The 17,713-nt window shown below is 41.7% G+C and overlaps 1 protein-coding gene across 1 annotated transcript; it reads left to right on the top strand.

Moving 5' to 3' along the window:
• Positions 1–2,151: 2,151 nt before the first annotated feature.
• Positions 2,152–14,038, top strand: LOC147185791 (triadin-like). The gene is made up of 7 exons (XM_086104378.1): positions 2,152–2,458; positions 2,596–2,662; positions 6,489–6,690; positions 9,069–9,110; positions 10,671–10,721; positions 11,360–11,530; positions 12,525–14,038. Exons 2-7 carry the CDS (start codon positions 2,624–2,626, stop codon positions 12,545–12,547), a joined length of 528 nt encoding a protein of 175 aa, XP_085960504.1. The 5' UTR covers positions 2,152–2,458; positions 2,596–2,623; the 3' UTR covers positions 12,548–14,038.
• Positions 14,039–17,713: the final 3,675 nt, after the last annotated feature.

The raw sequence follows: 17,713 nt of genomic DNA, 5'->3' as shown, positions 1-17,713 counted from the left end.
CATGCCGCTTTTTGTCAAAAACACGGCGACTGTCACGATTGCTGTTCGTTTCATCAGCTCGCTTTCATCAGGAGACGTCTCCCCAAAGCAGGCAACTATTGTGCACACCTTCCGCGGCGACGTGACGACAGAAGACGGTCATCAAAACGATCGATAGCGAAGCAAAAACAGTCGTGCAAGCGTGCTGCACTGGGAGCTGTCTGAATCTTGTTGGGGTTTTTTTTAAAGCTTTTAGGGGAGTGATAGAGCCCTTGGTGTTAAAACCTGCCTTCTAGGGAAACATTCACGCGGGTGCCAGTGTTGAAGACGACTGCCAAGAAAAATCAGGACAACTGTAGGAGTCCACTTCGGCTGTCCCTCTGGGTGTAATCTGATTATATATTCCTAAAGTGTGTAAAACAATTTTTTGGAGGGAAGCATATAAAAAACCAATTTTTTACTGGATTTTCTTTGTAGTTTGTCTTTATTGTTTGTCTTTGTACTTTGTCGGTTCTTCGTTTTTCTGTAAATTACATATTTTTGTTTCACACTTTATGCTTGTTTAGGTCGGTGGGATCCCAACATCATTTGGTTCCTTCCCGATCCACGTCAAGCCTGAAGAACGATGGCAAGGTGCACGATACGGCCAAATTTACCCATCGCAAAAATGTAATTGTTGCACTTTTTGAAGGTCAGCACTCACCTGGAGCTGAGTTGGGTTCTCAATGGTGTGGATTGGTTTGAAGGGGACTTTAAAATGCTTGTTGGGGTCATACTAAAGATATATATATATATATATATATATATATATACTGTATATTTAAATATATATATATATATATATATATATATATATTTTATTTTTTTTTACAGCTTTTAATGTGCCAGCAGACACAAAAGAGACTTCCGTGCATCCATCCATCCATTTTCTAATCCGCTTATCCTCATGAGAGTCACGGGCGTGCTAGAGCCTATCCCAGTGAACTTCGGGCAGTAGGCGGGGGACGCCCTCAACCGGTTGCCGGCTAATCGCTGGGCACACACAGGCGAACGCTCACACTCGCACCTTGGGACAATTTTGTTGTTGGAATGTGGGAGGAAACCGGAGTACCCGGAGAAAACCCACATAGGCACGGGCTGAACATGCAAACTCGACAAACCCTGCACCTCTACACTGTGAGGCGGACGTGCTAACCAGTCGCCCACCGTGCACAAAAGAGACATAAAGCTGGAAAGTTCAATTGATTTCAATGTAGCTGAATAGGAGATAATTCTCCCCGAGGGACACCCCCCCCCCCCCCCCACCCCCACACACACAATCGAGGGCTGCTATAGAGATTGGAATGCTCTGTGTTATACGATTGGAATCGAGAGATCGATAGAATAGAAGATGCATGTCATTCCCAAAGTACAAATTTTCCCCTTCGGTGCGAGTGAGACGATCAACCGGCACATCTTCAAAATGATCCTGTGGCATTTCTGAAGCTCAAGGGGAAGCGTTTTGAAGTTGTGGACGACATCAAGATGCCGTGACGACTGAGTTGTGTAGGTTCCCTACCGGGGAATGCATGAAAGCGTGACGGAGAAAGTTAGGAAAGTGTATTGACTCCAGGGGGGATTACTTTGAAGTCGCCTGGATTGGGAATACTTGATGTGATTCAAGTCCTGGAACTTTTCTGACACATCTTGTGCATAGACAGTATATAAAAAGTCTGATACATTACATATACCCCCAACGCCTTTTTGTGGACTCTGTATTCCTAGTCCACTCCAGCGCTAAACCCAGCAGCTGCCCCGGCCTCTAATTATAGCCCATGCGGTGCAGACTCCCAGGGCAAAAGTGGAGGTCAGGTTACCGCTCTGGTTCTCACACATGCTGCGTACACACGCAGACCCAAAGTTCGAAAGTAGCTCTCCGAAAACAAGCTCATTTCCACTTCACTTTGACTTTGTACCGAACGCCAAAGCTAGCTAGCTAGCTTTTAGCCACTAGCTGCTAATGCCGCTAACTGTTGAGAACGATTTTTTTAGCGAGTTGGCGTGTCTGCCATTAGCTGGCTAGATAAGTGGATCTGACTGACGTGTGGCTTTTCGTTGCTGAATATTATCCAGCTCTGTGGTTTTGTCAGGAAATAAAAGCGGCTGCAAGGGCTTGGGAGTTTAACAGTTCAACCTTGGCACAAGTCGTTGCGATTCTAGTTGTAAGATAACGAAGTGATCGCTTTCTCATCATTGCTTTGTTGTTATTCTTTGCCCTCTTTTTGGTGTGCCTTGCCTCCCCTTCTGCCTCTACTGCCTTATCTCTATTTTGGACCTCAGGGGGGTGGGGAGATGCCTGAAAGGGTGACCCCTCATCTCGTCTCGCTCTGCGTCCTGCTACAAAGTGAAGCTAACCAACCTGGAGACTTTCGTGGACACGGAGTGAAAAGTTGAGCCAACACCATCCAAACTATCCAGAGGAATCAAAGGACGAACGAAGGTTGTGTTGTGTATTTTTAGAAACAGCTGCAACCCAGCTTGAAACGATTTTCTTTTTTTCTTTTTTTTGCTGCTGGGATATCTTTTTTTTTTTCAGGATTTAATGAATGACTTACATGCTGGTTTCTATGGTAACAGCGCGCCGGCCAAGCCTTTCAACTGACTGATGGTTATCACAGAACGCCAAACAAGCTCCAAGTCCAAGGTACTGTTGAAGAGGGGGGAAAAAAAACTTTGGCAATAACAATCTGCTTCTGGTGTTCCAAACCTTATTCCCCCTGCGCAAGAACTAATTTGCAGTGTCTTTAAAAAAGTCGTTAGAATTTAGCTGATAGAAGTCGGGGTTGTGTTGGGTCGGGTGGGGGAGGGCGGGTGATTATGACGCTGAAATTTATCAGGTGGAAAACTGCAGCTGAATGATGTTCTGGGAAATTCAATTAGCTGTGGGTGTGGTTTTTTTCATCGATATTACAGCAAAAGTAATGAACAGAACACTTATCAGGGTGACTTCAATTTTAATAGGAGTGCTGTCGTAATTGCCATTCGATCAAACTGGACCAAATATCTTTATCTAATTTTACATCATACGATTTGACAACATGGACTGCATGTTGGTAACGTCGTGGTCTTCACAGTGACTAAGTTCACGATGCCAACCAAGAAAAACAGGAAGACCTCCAGCATCAGCATCATATCATGCTAAATAAGAATTTCTTCTCATTTAAATAATTTAATCCACAGATTTTATATTTATTTTATTCACGTGGACATCAAAGTTGAAAAAAAAAAAAAGGTTCAACTGCATCATTAAAAGGAAACAAAAGTATTGGCTCGGAAAAATACTTTTGGACAAAAGTCACTGACTAAACAATATGTTGCCATAGCTTTGATAACTTGGTGACCTGAGTAACAACAATATTATTCTTTGAGATAAACAGAGAATTCTCTTCAAACGTGAAAGCAAACACACTGAGTAACCATTCTGGTCATAGTTAGAAATAGCTCGTCCTAACAAATGGCTGGAGGTCAGCAGTTGCTGGGCCAGCGCTCGGCAGGCTGCATCTGCTCATGTAAAGACGTCATATTCGCGGGGGAATGGACTTGCGGCGAAGAGCAAAAATCCACACATCATTGACGCCACTCCCCCCCATTTAAAAAAAGGTGTTTGTAATTGTGGATAGCTGTCATTAAAGATGTCAACAGAGAGACCCATAAAGCACCAACGCCATGCATCTAACATGTACACAACCAAGCTACATAAATGTGTAACCGTATTCTGCAGTCAAATTATTCACCACACACTATCTTGACGTGAGCTTGCTAGCTAGTATATTAGCCCCCATAACGCGCTAGCAAAAACTAGCATCACACATTGGCAAACAAATATGCTCACTAGCCCGTTACACAAATGATATTAAATTGTTGAACTAAACCTCTGTGGCAATTTAAAACGGCAACGTGTGTAGCCGCATCAGGAGAGAACCAGAAATATACTTTCAGTTTCACTTTGAGGTGTGTTGATGGACACCCAAGAAAACACAACTCCAAAAAAAAAAAAAAAAGTGATTAACACTTTCATTCCACAAGACGTATTTGTACGTCTTTTTTTAAAATTAGGCCCCGCCTACCAAGGAGCGTCTAAGTCTTTTTTTTTTGCGTCATAGGAGGAGGGTCTGATGCAATCTGAATGAGAATAAGCCGTTTGCGTTGTAAATCATGTAAAAAAAGGTGACCAGTAGGTGGCAGTAGTTCCTAACGTGATTGAAATGCATGCTTTTACAAAAAGCTCTTATTCGCCGTTTTTTGCCCAGGAATCGCCATTTCCATGAAACTTAGCCATTTTATAATGCCGATTGCTGAAGAATGGAAAAAGATGGTTTTCTCTGCTGAAAGAAGAGCATCCAACCTTTATTTCCATGTTTATACAGCATTAGAACCAAATATCCTGTGGGCCTTGCAGATCAGTCAAAATCCAGTAAAACGCTGGGATTGAGGGGGTTGCTCTCGTGAAAATGGCTGGGATTGAATGAGTTAATAAATTAAACCCAACAACAAATTTGAAAGACACAGACAGGAATCTGTAGCTCTGTGATTACCGAACCATCAACACTGCATATGAGGGGTGTTGACATTCGTGTCAGCGGTCAAGTTGGTTGCGTTGCACCAATGTTAAAACGGTGGATGGCCTTTTTCTCCTGATCCGTCATGACGGCAAGACTCTCTCACCTGCGGTGGGTCGATAACGTTGGCCTGTCGCAGTGCCGTTAAATCAATGTGGAGCTTTTATAGCAAACACGCACGCATGCACGCAAGCGTCACCGCTGTGCAAACATGTTGAATTACATAGTGGTTTGTTATCAATGCAGCAATGAATAAGGTCAACTTGATGGATAAATAGACTTTTTTTTTCTTTCAATGCTCACCCTGAGACCTAAGCTTATGCGGTATGGTATGCTTTTCATTGTCAAACGAAACATACATAGGATTAAAGTTGAATTCCCAAAGGTCCACAGTCTTAAAAAGATGACAAAACGAGAACAATATGACAAGGCAGCTATTGTACTCAGAGCGGTAACCTGTCATGTACATATAGTGATAACATCATTGACGAGAATGTAAAGAATTGAACAGTTTGAGCCTCGTGATTAATTCACTGCAGCTCCTTGCATTTTTGTTGGGTGACTTGGCCACCGGGGGCAGTGTAATGCAGAACAAAGAAGTTTTACTCAGCTGAAGTCACCCACCGCATACTTGCAGTTCAGCACCAGCAGATTTGCATATTTGCACATTTTGGTTCAGATTTTTTTAATATATGTATATATATATATATATATATATGTGTGTTCATTTTTCGCCTTTAGTTTTTTGGGGATCGTTAACTCATTCAGTACCAGCCAATTCTAGACCAAGTCTGAAAAGACGTTTGAAAACGTCTTTGGGAGTGAATAAAATAGTGGGGTGATATTTGTCACAGAGCCATAGTAAGGGAATGCGAATTGAGCGTTAAGACAAGAACCCAAATATGGCTATGAAACTGAATTCAATCTTCGGGTGATCTGGGTCAGCACATCCCGCTCTTCCATGGCAGCTCATCTTTCTGCCTCGTGCTGCTCTGGATTATGATTTTGTCGTCCGCACACAAAAGAACACGCTCCAATGCTTCGCCGGAGCCCTGGCGAGCAAACAGCTGCCATGTGGTTTAATCAAGGCTAATGCCAAAGCTAATGCCGACACAATGCATTCATGGCATGACACGACAAGCGTGCCCGCCTAGGGAGAAGATCATAGACCAGCGGAGAGCAAAGTATGGCATGGATTTATTCATTTCCCGTTACATCTCTGTTGATAATTTATTGTCAATAAGCACATTTGTAAATAAATCATCTTTCACCATGAATATGAATGGAAATGACCTTTATCCATTCTAGCCTCCCCCAAAACAAGCAATATTTTGTAATGTGTTTTTTAATCCAAAAAATAGCGCCCTACAATATTGTACTTTATAAAAACAGAATTGAACAGAAGGTAAAGAATTCAACAGTTGGTCCATCATGATTAAGTCATTGCGTTTCCTTCTGGTGTGTGCGACTTGGCCACCAGGGGCAGTACAATACAGTCTTAAAGACACAAAAAAAGAGTTTCACGAGTGCAAGTGACCCAGTAATTGCAGTAACATTCGTTGTTCTTCGCAGAGGATAAAGAATGCCTATGAATACTGTGAACCAGGAATATTTAACGTGAATAGGTGGTGGATTGAGTAAATAGATTACATGGGGGGGGGGGGGGGGGGGTTCTGCGAAAAACAGGGGTATATTTTCTCCCCAAAATCTGGAAATAAGTGAATTCACGAATGCCCAACCATGAAAATGCTTTGCCTCCAAATATCCGTTCTGAGTGTTATAACACCGATATAGACATAGCAATAGAGATACTGTTCGTTATCTATAGCGCTTCCCCTCATGTATTAACAGATGAGACCCAGAGTTGTTAAAAAAAAAAAATACAATCAAACCATCTGTCTTTTGACTCAGCTGCCTCCTCCACCGATGAGCAGCCAGACGAGCAGCGGGGAGGCGGTCCCTCCACCGCGAGCTAATCAGAAGACAATTTTGGACGACGTGATCCTGACCTTCAGCTCGCCCATGTCGTGGTTGCTGATGGTGGCGCTGATCATCACCTGGGCGGCTGTTGCCGTCGTTCTCTTTGACCTGCTGGACTACAAGACGCTGGCAGGTAGCGAAATTCTCCTTCACATCCTCGCATTCCCCATCCCATAATAATCCCATCCAAATATGTTTACAATGTGAATCTTCCAGTCTCCTCTCATTGATATGTTAAAATGTCACCCCAGTGCTCATATTTAATAACCTTTTCATTGCCAGCTTCCTCTTAAACACTTTTGAAGCAGACTTCAAAAGTGGACATCATCATTTTTTAACATCATGTGTTTCATTTGAAGAATCACACACAAATGAAGTTGAGATAGAACTGAAGTTCCGCCCACCGTATGTTGGTTCTGATGACTTTTCAATTTTGTGGTGAGAAGACGCCAAATGCAAGCAGGGAAGGCAGTGGGGAAACCAATTTTAACTAATGACACTGTAAGGCGCAGGTGTCAAACTCAAGGCCCGGGGGGCCAGATCCGGCCCGCCAGGTCATTTTATGTGGCCCTCGAAAGCAAACCATGTGTGTCAACTTGCTAAAATCTGTACCGAAATGTTAAATTGTCATGAGCAATAAGTAACGTTGAAATTCGGCAATGATTTTGTTACCCTGCTTACACTTACTTGAACAATAATTGAACAAACTATTATAATTGACTCAACTGATTTCCTAACTAGTAATCTATTAATTTGTTGTGTACAAGTAATAATTTTGTGGTTTCACTCTCATAACGGCCCTCTGAGGGAAGACGTCACTCCAAATTGGCCCGTGACTAAAAAGAGTTTGACACCCCTGCTAACGGTACTAGCTAACTTGCCAAAGAACCATTTTTGGCACCAGGTTTTTATTTTTAGTTCAATAGTCATCGTAGTCTGTTGTTTTACTAAAAGCAAAAAAAAAAAAAAAAAAAAATGTAGCTTTTATTGGTGGAAACATTCTTTTTTTTAACAGTTATTTTGAAAAAAAATCTGGCTACACAGAGTTTTTTCGCAAAAAAAAACAAAAAACCCCGATACTTTAACCCTTTCGTGGACAGCGGTTACTACAGTGGACAGGTTATCTGGTTTAAAGGGTGCATGAAAGGGTTAATTTTGTCCAATTTTGTGCATTTCCTTTTTTAAGTCACACATTTAAAACAGCATATAGTGTGTCTCCCACTTTTGGCCCGATGTACACAAAATGACAGTTTCAGAGGCGGGGGTTAATTTCATGCTGTGACATGGACACATGACTCCCCTCCATGTTGGATGCTAACATACAGTCTCTGAATGACAACTGATGGAAAGGCCGCTCGCTCTCATTTGTTTCCGATAAAGCCATCAAAATGTTATTTGTATCTTTTATCCAAGACGCTCAGAGGTGTGGCAGTTGGCAGTTGGTGTGGAGCGTGGTCATGAGACGGCACTTTTTTGGGGGCTGAGATGACAAAATCAAGGAAGCTCCTCTTCCAAGACCATTCGATGATGTTGTCAGTGACAATAAAACCTCCGCTGCAGCCGCCTGCCGCTGCCGCCGCCACGCTCCATTCATCAAGTTTGAACAACCAGCTGGCTGCAAACAAATAATATTAACAAATCATCACGCGCTTTTGTAATAAGCCATGACATGTTGCTTACAAAAAATATTCCCATGTACGAGCCTGAATGCTTCCCTGGCAATATGAAAATCTATAAACATTTCTAAAATATATACACACACAGGCAACCGGTGCCCCCCCCCCCCCACCCCCCACCACCACCACAATCACCGACCTCTTCCTTTGTGTCACAGCAAGGAGATAGATAACACAAAATCAGTGAGATCCAGGCCAAGGTCAACTTCCGTTATATCTGCACAAAAACAAAAGATTACACGGGGTTATTATAAAAAAAGAACAGCAAAAATATTAGGATTGCCATTTTTTTACTCTATGGCTCAACATCTTTTCTTATTTGGACACAAATTATATTTTTCAGGTCAAAGACTATGTTGAAAGTACCCAATTAAGGAAGTTTCAAACATCTATTTAATCTTAATTGATTCATTTATCGATCATCAAAGAGACCAAATTGTGTTGTTTTTAAACAATTCCACGTCGTCATTGTTGACAATTAAAAGCCGTCGCAACAAAGCAAAAGCATCTTCTATAAACGCTCTAAACGGAATTGACACGTAGCGGTCAAAGGTCAACCAACTTTTTAACCACACGCGCACGCCCCAAAGGTCAATCAATACCTTTGAATTTGTCATAAAAGTGGCGCACTGGAGCACGATTAACGTAGTCGGATGACTGAGCTCCTTTTTCCATCAGTTGCTCTTTTATCTCTCACCATTGTGACTCCTCCACATATTTCACTCTTAACTCCTCTCCTCCTCTTCCTTGACCCCCCCCCCTTCCTGACCCCCCTCCTTTCATGCCTCCTCCACACATCCTCACGCCGTCCATCACCTGCCATCCACCCCCAAAGAGTACACATCATACTGTGACGACCCCGTATGTTTATCTGCCGGTAAAAACATTTGCACTTTGACTGCTTTGCTTGCTCGCATGTTGATGGTGAAGAAAATGTTTTAAATGGTGGCCTTCCTTCCAAATCACATCTTGCCTCAATTTTTCACCAGAACAATTGAATGTGGTGGCTGAAGCAACCGTCAAATGCACAAGCCTTGGAATTCAATGAAAACGGCTGCTTCAAAACAAAATGGCCGAATTTGTGTTGAATTCCAAGCAGGCGTCCTTGGGGCCCTTACGTGCGTCGTGTTATGATGAACATGTCCACTCGATTTTGTGTTGATTAACGAAACTGCTGTCAGGAGCGCATGGTTTGTTTGTTTTTTAAACTTTATGGGAGAAAAAAAAAGTCGAACTACGCGTCGTGTTGCAATCGCGCTAGAAACCGCTGATGAGAATGAAGGCCAACCCGAAGTGTGTCACTAGGCGCTGTCATCACACCAAAAACTAAAAAGAATCAGAACGGATGAAATTCAAAAACTAGTTTAATGCTATCCCTTTTTTCGCTTTACACTTTTCACCCACTGGTGTCAAAGTCAAGGCCCGGGGGCCAGATCTGGCCCGCCACATCATTTTATGTGGCCCGCAAAAGCAAATCAAGCATGTCAAGTTCCATGATGCTTGCTAAACTCTGATCCAAAATTTCAAATTGTCATATAACAATACACAACAACAGTCATTATTCTTGACTTCTGATTTTAAAACTAGTTATCCATCAATTTGTTGTGTGCTGTGTATGTAATATGTGGAGGTGATTCAACATTGACATGGTTTCCCAAAATTCATAACGGCCCTCCAAAGGAATCCAATTTCATCGATCAAATATTAGACGATAGATTGTAAATGCTAGAACGATGGATTAATTGCAAGGACGGATTCCTAAGAGTCTGTGGATTTAGAAGCTTCATGAATCGCCTCGTCTCAGGGCATTAGCGTTTGTTAGCTAACCCGCATCCGCATCGCCGATGCCGCCGTTTTGCCATTCAACCCCCAGCGGGGCGGATGCCTGAATATGCACATTTGCAGCTACCATGAATCTGAATAATCCCCCCCCAACCCCCTGCCCCACCCACCCACACACGCCACTCTCCCAGGTAGAAAATGCCGCCGCTGTCTGTCAAGATCGGAGGGCGCCTAATGGCCACCTGTAAACAGCTAATTAATGCGCTGACATCTTTCTGGCTGGCACACAAAAGAAGATGTTGTCATGTCACACTCGCTTCCTCCTCGCCTTCATTCATCCGCTGATACTTTCAAGTGCACTTGTGTCTCGACTTCTGAGTTTAATTTGTTGAATTTACAGTACTCTCGTACTGTTTCAAACTCTCCTCTGACTGTACCCCACGCTCCCAGCATGCATTGCAGGGGTTCTCACTATGCAGTGTTTTAAAATCCCTTTTGTCCATGACACGCATTTAAAGGTTTTTGAAGTGTGCAGTGAATTAAAGGCACGTTCATGATTGCTTTTTTTTTTCCACCTCTCTTGGTTCATCTGTCTTGAATATGTGACATCAAGCCTCCCTTTTTCATAATTTCCGTTTGTTTCTCCCGCCCTCAGGTCTCCCGCCTCCTCCCGCCATCGCCAGGCGAGGTTTGAAAGCCAACAGAGGCAAGTGCACAAATGCAATCCTTCTTTTGTCTTCAATTTTCCATTTCGTTTTTTTTTTTTTTTTTTCTGAAGGGAAAACTGGAGGCGTTTTTTTGAGGTAGGCGTTTATTTTTCTTAAGTGAACATCGCACCCAATTCGGCCCAGTATTTGAGAAAAGTCATGTTAATTTTGTGTGGCATGAACAGAAGTACCGGTAAGTACAGTTGTTACCGGTTCATTTTTGTTGGGCAAAAGGGGAGGCATTTATTTTCTTTTATGTAAATGAGGCGTCCTGTGACTACCACCATTTTCAGAAACTGCATTCATGTTACGTGACTTTTTGGTGAACAATAGTCTGTGTCTATGCAGATGGCTAAGTACAGTTGCTGCCTGTTTTTTATACTGATGGTAAAAAGGCAGGCATTTATTTTTCGGAGTAATTTTACTTGTTTCAATGCTGAGCTGTAATTTTATTTCCTAGCCAGAATCAGAGGTGGAGCTGTCGATTTGGGAGAGGTATTTCTTTTTCTTGTAAATATTGGACCCTGTGACTCATCAGGGCACATTTAATGGAGGAAAAAAGCAATATATGAGGAAATATAGATATTCGGGTTTTTTGGAATACGTCCTTGACTTCTCTGTATCTCCGTGGATTCAGGAGGCATCCGCCCAACCAGGTGCAGACCTTCTGAGGTCGCTCACCCCCCACCACTGCCGCAGGAGAGCACCGACTGGATGGAGATAATGTGGACGTTTGCTGCCAGCCTGGTGGCACCCGACGAGGAAGAGGAGGCGGAAGGTATTCACCAGCTAACTGAAACCTTCACATGTAAGAGCCAACGTCACCCATCACGCTAACGTCAGTCATCTAACGCAGAGCAGCATTGTGTCACATTTTGAAAATATTTTCAAACCACATCAATGCAGTATAACCTAGTTGACGGTGAATTGAACACAAACCCATCTGCTGTATCTAATTTGTTAGCCGGCTTTGTTACCAACAATCTTGCTGTAATACCGTATTGGCCCGAATATAAGACGGTGTTTTTTGCATTGAAATAAAACTGAAAAAAGTGGGGGTCCTCCTATATTCGGGGTCTAGACATTATACCCATTCACGACGCTAGATGGTGCCAGATACCATTGAAGCGAATGCTGAACTTGACTCCCCAGGCCAAAGCGAACCCCCGTCACAAAGAATAAAAATAAAAATAGCGGTAGCACGAAGAAGAAAAATAAAAAATAGCGGTAAGAAAGAAAAGAGAAGAAAATAATAGAAGAGATAACAGAAAACGGAGAAAGGTAGCGACAATCTGAAGAAAAGTGGGTCGAAGATCGGCCAGGTTAACCGGCAGCTGAGGAGAAGTTATGATGTAATTTACATTTCAAAAACCGGAAGCCATTCATTTACGAATGTGATTGCACTTTAGTTTACATATTTAAATGTTCAGATATTAAGATTTGAATGAGGCAAAATAACATGCTTTTTCTCTCAAATATATTGTTTTTTATATTTTCTGTATAAAAATTAATTTGGTGTTCAAAAAGTCTTTTTTCAAACTTGAGTCTTGAAAAAGAGGGGGTCGTCTTACGTATACGGTATGTTCGCTAGCTATGTTGCTAACAATCTTGCTGTCTTGCTAGGTAGCGAGCTACCTTGAGCATAAGATAAGATAAGATAAGAAACCCTTTATTTGTCTCACACGTTCATTTAAAAAGCACAACATTGACCACTTTGCATGAGCACCATTTTACATTCACTAACATTCGCGGCCATTGATTGAAGGTCGAAATTGAGCGGCTGTTTATTTTCTGCCCTTCAGCTTTGCACTCAGAGGAGTTCTGAAAAGCAGAACCTCGAAACGAGAGAGGTCAAGAGACAACTTTGAACTATGACGCAGAGGGAAGGAGAGTACAAATCGTAGCAATGTTTCTTCTTTTTTTTTTCTTTTTTGTTAGAAAGACGTAACTGATTAAAAATGCAGAGTCTAAAGTCCTTATCATTGCTTAGTTTGGTTTCTATTTGACCATCTAGAAAATATCCACGTATCCCATCCTGGCGCCTCAGTAATTTATAGCAATGATACTGCTAACAACAACTATATTATAATATATGCCGTGGTCTCACATTGTTCCACTCAATTAAGGATGAGTACACAACTTGTTGTTTTTACAATATTTTGATTGTCAAATGTGATGTTCCCATTACTTTACGGGGTGGCCTACTTTTTACAACTTTATGACAGTGTTGAAGTGTAACTTAAAAGACTACATGTACAGTTACTAAAGGTTTTATGACGGCCGCAGTTTGATGAATTACATTTTCCATGATGTTTGGATTTCATTATTGTCATATTGTGCGTATAGAATACGGATGTATGTTGTTTTCTGGAATTGCTGCCGTCGCGCACCACATTAAAATGCCACCTCTCTCTGACTTTGCATGAGAAGTCACTATGTGGGAGAGCAGCATTAGAGGCTTTCATCGTAAACCCGTAAGAATTAAAACAGCTCATTTCAATGGATGACATCATTAGGAGGAATCCGTGTTTAAATAATTCCCCAGAATGTTGCGAGGTTAAAAATAAATAAATAAAAGAGCTAATGTTTAATTAAAATTAATCTTTGGCACTGTTGGGAATATGTTTGCAGTGTCATAATGCTATTATGAAGATGAAATTACATCACAGCCACATTTATTACTATTGGGACTGTGCCGTATTGGCAGAAATTAACCTAAAATTACAATTACAATTTAATAATTCAAGATTCTCTCAAATAAAACATTTAGACAAAAAAATTAAATACAATAAAATACATACTACATTTACCGGTAAATGAATTTGATCATTCATTGTGCATGCATTATATTGTTGGTGATGTGGGTTTTTTTTTTTTTCACAAAATGGTCGTTGCCTTCAAAATAAGCGAGACTGTATTCAAAAACAATTTCCGTTTTTTTTGGTTTTGTTTTTTTGTCATCCAAAATGTAGAAATCCACCATCAAGATAACATATGCGTTAGCATGGCAGCAGCAATACACTGTAGCTGTTGATTTAATATCACAGAATCACAACGAAATCATTTCCCTCCAAAATTCTAAATCAATGCAAACATTGAGCAATGCATGTAGACAGATGATATAACAATACTCAGACATATTCTTTATCCTCTACGAAGAACGACGAACAGTCCTGCGGCTCAGTGACCTTAATTGTGACGTCAATATGGACTGTCTATGCTGAGGTCTTTATTACACTGCCCACAAGGCGTTCTTGCTTTTCCTGCGCACCTGTCTGGCATCACATTTCTTCAGAGTATTTAAGGACGCTTTTTGTTTTCTCCACATTATTCCTGGCTTGTTGTCCAGCATTATTATTTGTGCTTTGTAAATAAACATTTTTGGTAGATTAACTTTCCTGAGTCTACATTTGGAGGGTCAGATTCTGTCCGGGATCCTTCCAAACACCCGACATGTCCATTGAAAAGCGCGCATCCATCCAATATGAATCCTTTTCAGCATATAGTTTGACGTTATCACTCTTCTCCAAAATTAAATGGCGTTATTCTTTTTTCTTTTCATTTTAGCGCTCTTATGCAAGGAATGTTAAGCCCCCCGAATAATGGAGCACGAATGCTGACACACACACACACACACACATGCACCTTTCCTTTCGGTTGACGACGCTAAACACCATGAATAATGGCTCTGAGCTCTCTCTGGCCTGAAGGGGCGGCTTTTCATCATAATTTGTTGCTTTTTTGTTACTACGTTTATTTATACAACCTGGCCAAATCTGCCTTTTGGCGAGGCGCATTCGCAGTCAAACACACAGACACACACACACACACACACACAATATAGACTTCTCCAATTTTTGCATGTAAGTCAAAGCAGCTCATATCTTGAAGTATTCGTAGGTCAGGTCACTCATATCTCAAGGCACCGGTGTACTTGCAAATTCCGTATGCCGGTCATCGGATTGTTGTGTCCTTGGTAGAGGTCCGCAGTGAGGCGAGCTCTGAACTACTGCTGTTTGATGACCTGAAAAAGCTAATTGGCACCGGCCAAGCTTTTTGAGTGAAAGGTCAGCGGTTATTCAAAGCTACCGCCATCTGTTTCCGCCATTAGAGGCACAGTTTGACATTTTGCAAACTTGCTAATTTGCTACTTGCAGCGAGCGGGAGTATTCACGCGAAGCTCACGACTCGATCAAGGGGAGTTACAGTATCACACTGGCCTCGAAGGATCCAGACGGAGATGACGTCATTGAATGTCGTACTGTCTGGTGTGCTGAATTAGAGGAAGGAGGGAAGGCAGGACTGGCGGTAGAAATGAAGGAAATGAGGAAGAATGGATGTGAAGAAGGAAAGAAAGGAAAGAGGGAGGTGTCAAAGACAGGAAAGCAGAAAAGAATAATTTCAAGATTGTGTCAAAAGAAGCGAGGGAAAAATTGAGCAAGGAGTCAAGGAAGTGTGAAAGGAAGGAAAGAGTGAGGAAGTACTAAAGAGATCGAACAAGGAAGTCACATGGTATGAAAGGAAGGAAAGAATCAGACAAACGAACACAAAATTTGACTCTTTAAGAGGCTTGACTCCTGCACACACAAACACACGCACACAAAATCGTTCGCTAGCTCCATCCATTGGAGATTAGGGGCTTTCACACATTGAGGCATTGCAGATTATTTGCACTGCGCTCAGCCTAATGCAAGACATTTACATGCTGCCAAAAGAAATCTGCCCTAAAGTACTTTTTATTCATATTTTCATGAGGATGCTTGTGCCGTATCATATTGGTTTTATTCCCTTCTTAAAAATTATCTACGACACATGGTTGCGGGAAAATCACTTGCAATCTTAAGTCTTTACATGAATTAAAAAGTAGTGCTTTGGCACAATCCCGTAGCATCTCGGTGCCAAGGAACTGTGTTGAAGTGAAGAAGGAGCGCCTAACCTGTCTAATAAAAAAAACTGTTTTTTGCTGCCATCTTGTGGCATCTATTGGAAATTCCGAACCAGTTTTTGCTGTTTGTGGCCAGTTTTGTCAAATAACTGAGTACAAATACTTTGTTTACCGCTCTTAACTCATTCACTCCCAAAGACGTTTTTAAACGTCTTTTCAGACTTGGTCTAGAATTGGCTGGTACTGAATGAGTAAAGTGGAATTTTCACATAGCAGTAGTCAAATATGTCATTTATAGTTCCCATTTAGGTCACTAAACTGTATTTACGAAGTAAACTGGGCTGAGACACACACACACACACACACACACACACACAGGGAAGTCTGTCTGTATAGTACCCATAGTGTAGTATACCCAAGTCCAGCTCAGGCCTGCAGCTGCTGGACGCGGTCTCGTGTGCAGGGTGGTGTGTGATCTGCATTCTCTCGTTACGAGCCACTTATTTCCCATCCTCCCACCCTGCGGCAGACTGCTTATCTCTCCTCTTTCTCCTCCTCCTTCGCTCCTCTCTAAAGGTGGAATAGCATATCCAGTCACACGAGCGTGCTGTCACTCCCTGTTTTACATAAGAACAGAAAAACGAGAGGCACAGATTCTTATTTTTTTGAACGCAGTTTTAATCACGCTACTGTATTTTGGGATCTGCCATAGGTATGTCTGCGCCACACACATTTTGGTGGACATGTTTATCACAACAAGATGCATAGAAATGTCTCCAGAACGAAAGAAGGAAATTGGCCATTTTGGCTTTGAGTAGCCATTTTTGACTCGTTTTGGGTATCTCCATGTCTGAAAAATGTGTTCAGTAATGTTCACCTAATTTGTTTATCATGACATGAAGTGCAAAAAAACCTCAAGAATCCATGCTGGAAAACACAAAGGCTTTCATTTTGGTTCAAAGCCTCCGTTTTCGAGTTATTTTAACCATCAGACATCCCTCACAATGATTTGTCAAATTTTTACAAAATTTGAACCACATATAGTATATTAAACGGCTAGTCTAAATGAATATGCGAGTCACTTTTGTGAGGCGTAATGAGAACAAAGACTTGCATTTTGTGGGACTTATTTTGTTGGTTCAACCATCCATCCATCCATCCATCCATTTTCCAATCCGCTTATTCTCACTAGGATCGCGGGGGGTGCTGGAACCAATCCCAGCTGTTTTAGGGCAGTAGGCGAGGGGACACCCTGAACTGGTTGCCAGCCAATCGCATGCATAGACAAAGAACCCTTCGCGCTAAAATTCGCACCTACGGACACTTTGCAGTGCCAAATCAACCTGCCATGCATTTTTTTGGAATGTGGGAGAAAACCCGGAGAAAACCCACACGGAATTCCGGAGCCGGAATCGAACCCTGTACCTCTGCACTGTGAGGCAGACGTGCTAAACAGTTATCACCGTGCCACCTGGTTAAACCAGCAAAGCAACCCCCCCCCCCCCCAAAACAAAACTATTCAGTTACTTTAACAGTAGAAATGACTATTATTCTTGGAGAATGTTTCTCGCATGAATAGATGAAACGCTCATTCCTGCTTTCACTTCAAACAAAGCGAATCTTTGCTCATAAACCGGTCTAATTAAGAGCTGCTACTTTACTTCAGCGGGATTACATTAAAGGCAGCAACAACAACAACAACAGGAGAAAAAGAGTGAGCCAGCCGCCTGCACGATTATACCATTTTTTTTTTCACCAAAGTAATGTGTCGCATTAATTCAGACAAATTCCTGCAATCGTGTTCCCCTAATAAAGCTGTCGGGTTTACAGTGGCCATATTTATTCCTGTCCCAAGCGTTCTCACTTATGGTTGCTTAATAATGTAAGGGGGGGCTTTTGTGATTTTACATTATCATCGTTATTATTGGTCATTTTTAAATGTATTTTCCTAACATTTACTGATATATTGTATAAATATTGTATTATCTCTTATATAACTTTCATTTTTTTTAAAACTATTTTTTTCTTTTCAACACAGAAGATCCAATTTCACCCGAAATAAATAATGCATCCATCCATTTTCAACACTCCTTATCCTGAACAGGA

The sequence above is a fragment of the Hippocampus guttulatus genome, chromosome 23 (genome assembly GCF_054856545.1).
Source record: "Hippocampus guttulatus isolate MCC_2025c chromosome 23, RoL_Hgut_1.0, whole genome shotgun sequence".
Taxonomy (NCBI): domain Eukaryota; kingdom Metazoa; phylum Chordata; class Actinopteri; order Syngnathiformes; family Syngnathidae; genus Hippocampus; species Hippocampus guttulatus.
Note: the sequence above shows the minus strand (reverse complement) of the source record. Positions and strands in the feature narration are given on the sequence as shown.